This window comes from Helianthus annuus, chromosome 17 (genome assembly GCF_002127325.2).
Source record: "Helianthus annuus cultivar XRQ/B chromosome 17, HanXRQr2.0-SUNRISE, whole genome shotgun sequence".
Taxonomy (NCBI): Eukaryota; Viridiplantae; Streptophyta; class Magnoliopsida; order Asterales; family Asteraceae; genus Helianthus; species Helianthus annuus.
The window spans coordinates 63,185,168-63,186,675 of record NC_035449.2 but is presented as its reverse complement, the minus strand read 5'-3'; the positions used below and the strand labels follow the sequence as shown (position 1 = coordinate 63,186,675).

The following is a 1,508-nucleotide window of genomic DNA, read 5'->3' as shown; positions in this document are numbered from 1 at the left end:
GTTCATAAAGGTTCCATGACACGATTTAAAAGCAGGCATTCCATAATTTGTAGCATACTTTTATTATGATTAGTGTGACCGAGGCGGGTAACAAACATTTATCAGCTGGTTCTGGTTCTGGTAACTTGAAAACTAAATAATACAAGAAATGGATAATTTGCGTTTGTTACTCTCAACTGGCTATCTTGAAATGGCGGGAAATCTATCTTGTTATATATATTTTTTTAAACTACTCAGTAATGAGTTAGAGCTATAGAAGGATGAATCCGAAATGGTTTTTTAGTACCAAACTGGATAAACCATATCTGCAATAGGTAATTAGATTGGAAAACACGTTGTCCTACAAGTGTTAATAGTGGACTCCATCATCAAGACAAAATCATGTGACCTTGGTCCTAATCTTCACAACTTACTGCCATATGAAATCAGGCCCTATAGCTTTTCATGTATGTCTCGTGTTTGGATTTCTCCCGAAGATTGGTATCCACTTATCTTCTATAATACAATTCTGGAAGATATGATACCATGTGCGTTTGTTTTCTTGTTCATATGTCCCAGACTATTAAGTACCTTGGTATGCCTTCTTATATATACCCTTCTACATGCCTAATACAACCACATCTTCCTAGAAATTAATCTACATACTCATTCAGAAAGAAGCGATTCTTTGAATTTTTTTCCTTCCTTCAACAACACTTTACAGTGAACATCCTCTAGCTTCCTTGAAAACATGGCCATCCGTATGCCTCGTATCATTCAAGCAAGACAAATTCTCAAACGATCCCTCTCTAATGGGGGCAGCACTCCCGCATCTATGGATATCCCCAAAGGCTATTTTGCCATTTATGTTGGGGAACAAGAGAAGAAGCGGTTTGTAGTCCCTGTATCAATATTAAGCCAGCCTAGATTTCAAGAGTTACTGCATCAGTCAGAGCAAGAGTTTGGATACAACCATCCCATGGGCGGGATCACGATACCATGTAGTGAAGACGTATTTACCGATCTCGCTTCTCGTTTTGGAGCATTTTGACTTGTGTAGATCGGTATCTTTCTGACAAAGTTTTGTAAACAACAAGACAGTAGTGAGCTTTTGTAGTTGTAAAGTTAGATCGTTGTTCCAGATTAATGAAACTTTAATTGGATATTATTTTGAGTTCATGATATACTAATTGTTATAAGAGGTGGTTTAGTACACAAATAAAGCTACTTAGTAGCCAGTTATAGAAGTTGAAGGGGATACTTACAACCAGAATTGCATGCTCTTATAGTTTGACTCAACCCTATAATCCTACCAATCAGCTAACATTTCTACCTATTCCACATCCAGTCATGTTTTAAAAAAGGCCAAGGTTACACATGTATAAGTCATAAACTTGTTTACAATACAGTGACCGTTTGAATGTTTCTGCTGCTTGAAACACCAAATATATAAATTACCACCGTCAAAGAAAGTGTCCCGCCTAATAAACTTTTTGGTGCTCATGGATTAATTACTGTTTTGCGTCCAC

General features: G+C 36.9%; 1 protein-coding gene across 1 annotated transcript; it reads left to right on the top strand.

Annotated features, from left to right (window-relative positions):
• The first annotated feature begins 546 nt into the window (after positions 1 to 546).
• Positions 547 to 1,239, top strand: LOC110925197 (auxin-responsive protein SAUR20). Its single transcript, XM_022169166.2, has one exon. It carries the CDS (start codon positions 731 to 733, stop codon positions 1,028 to 1,030), a length of 300 nt encoding a protein of 99 aa, XP_022024858.1. The 5' UTR covers positions 547 to 730; the 3' UTR covers positions 1,031 to 1,239.
• Positions 1,240 to 1,508: the final 269 nt, after the last annotated feature.

Excerpts from the sequence above, each read along its gene's own strand:
- LOC110925197 (XM_022169166.2), top strand. The coding sequence starts at position 731 with ATGGCCATCCGTATGCCTCGTATCATTCAAGCAAGACAAATTCTCAAA.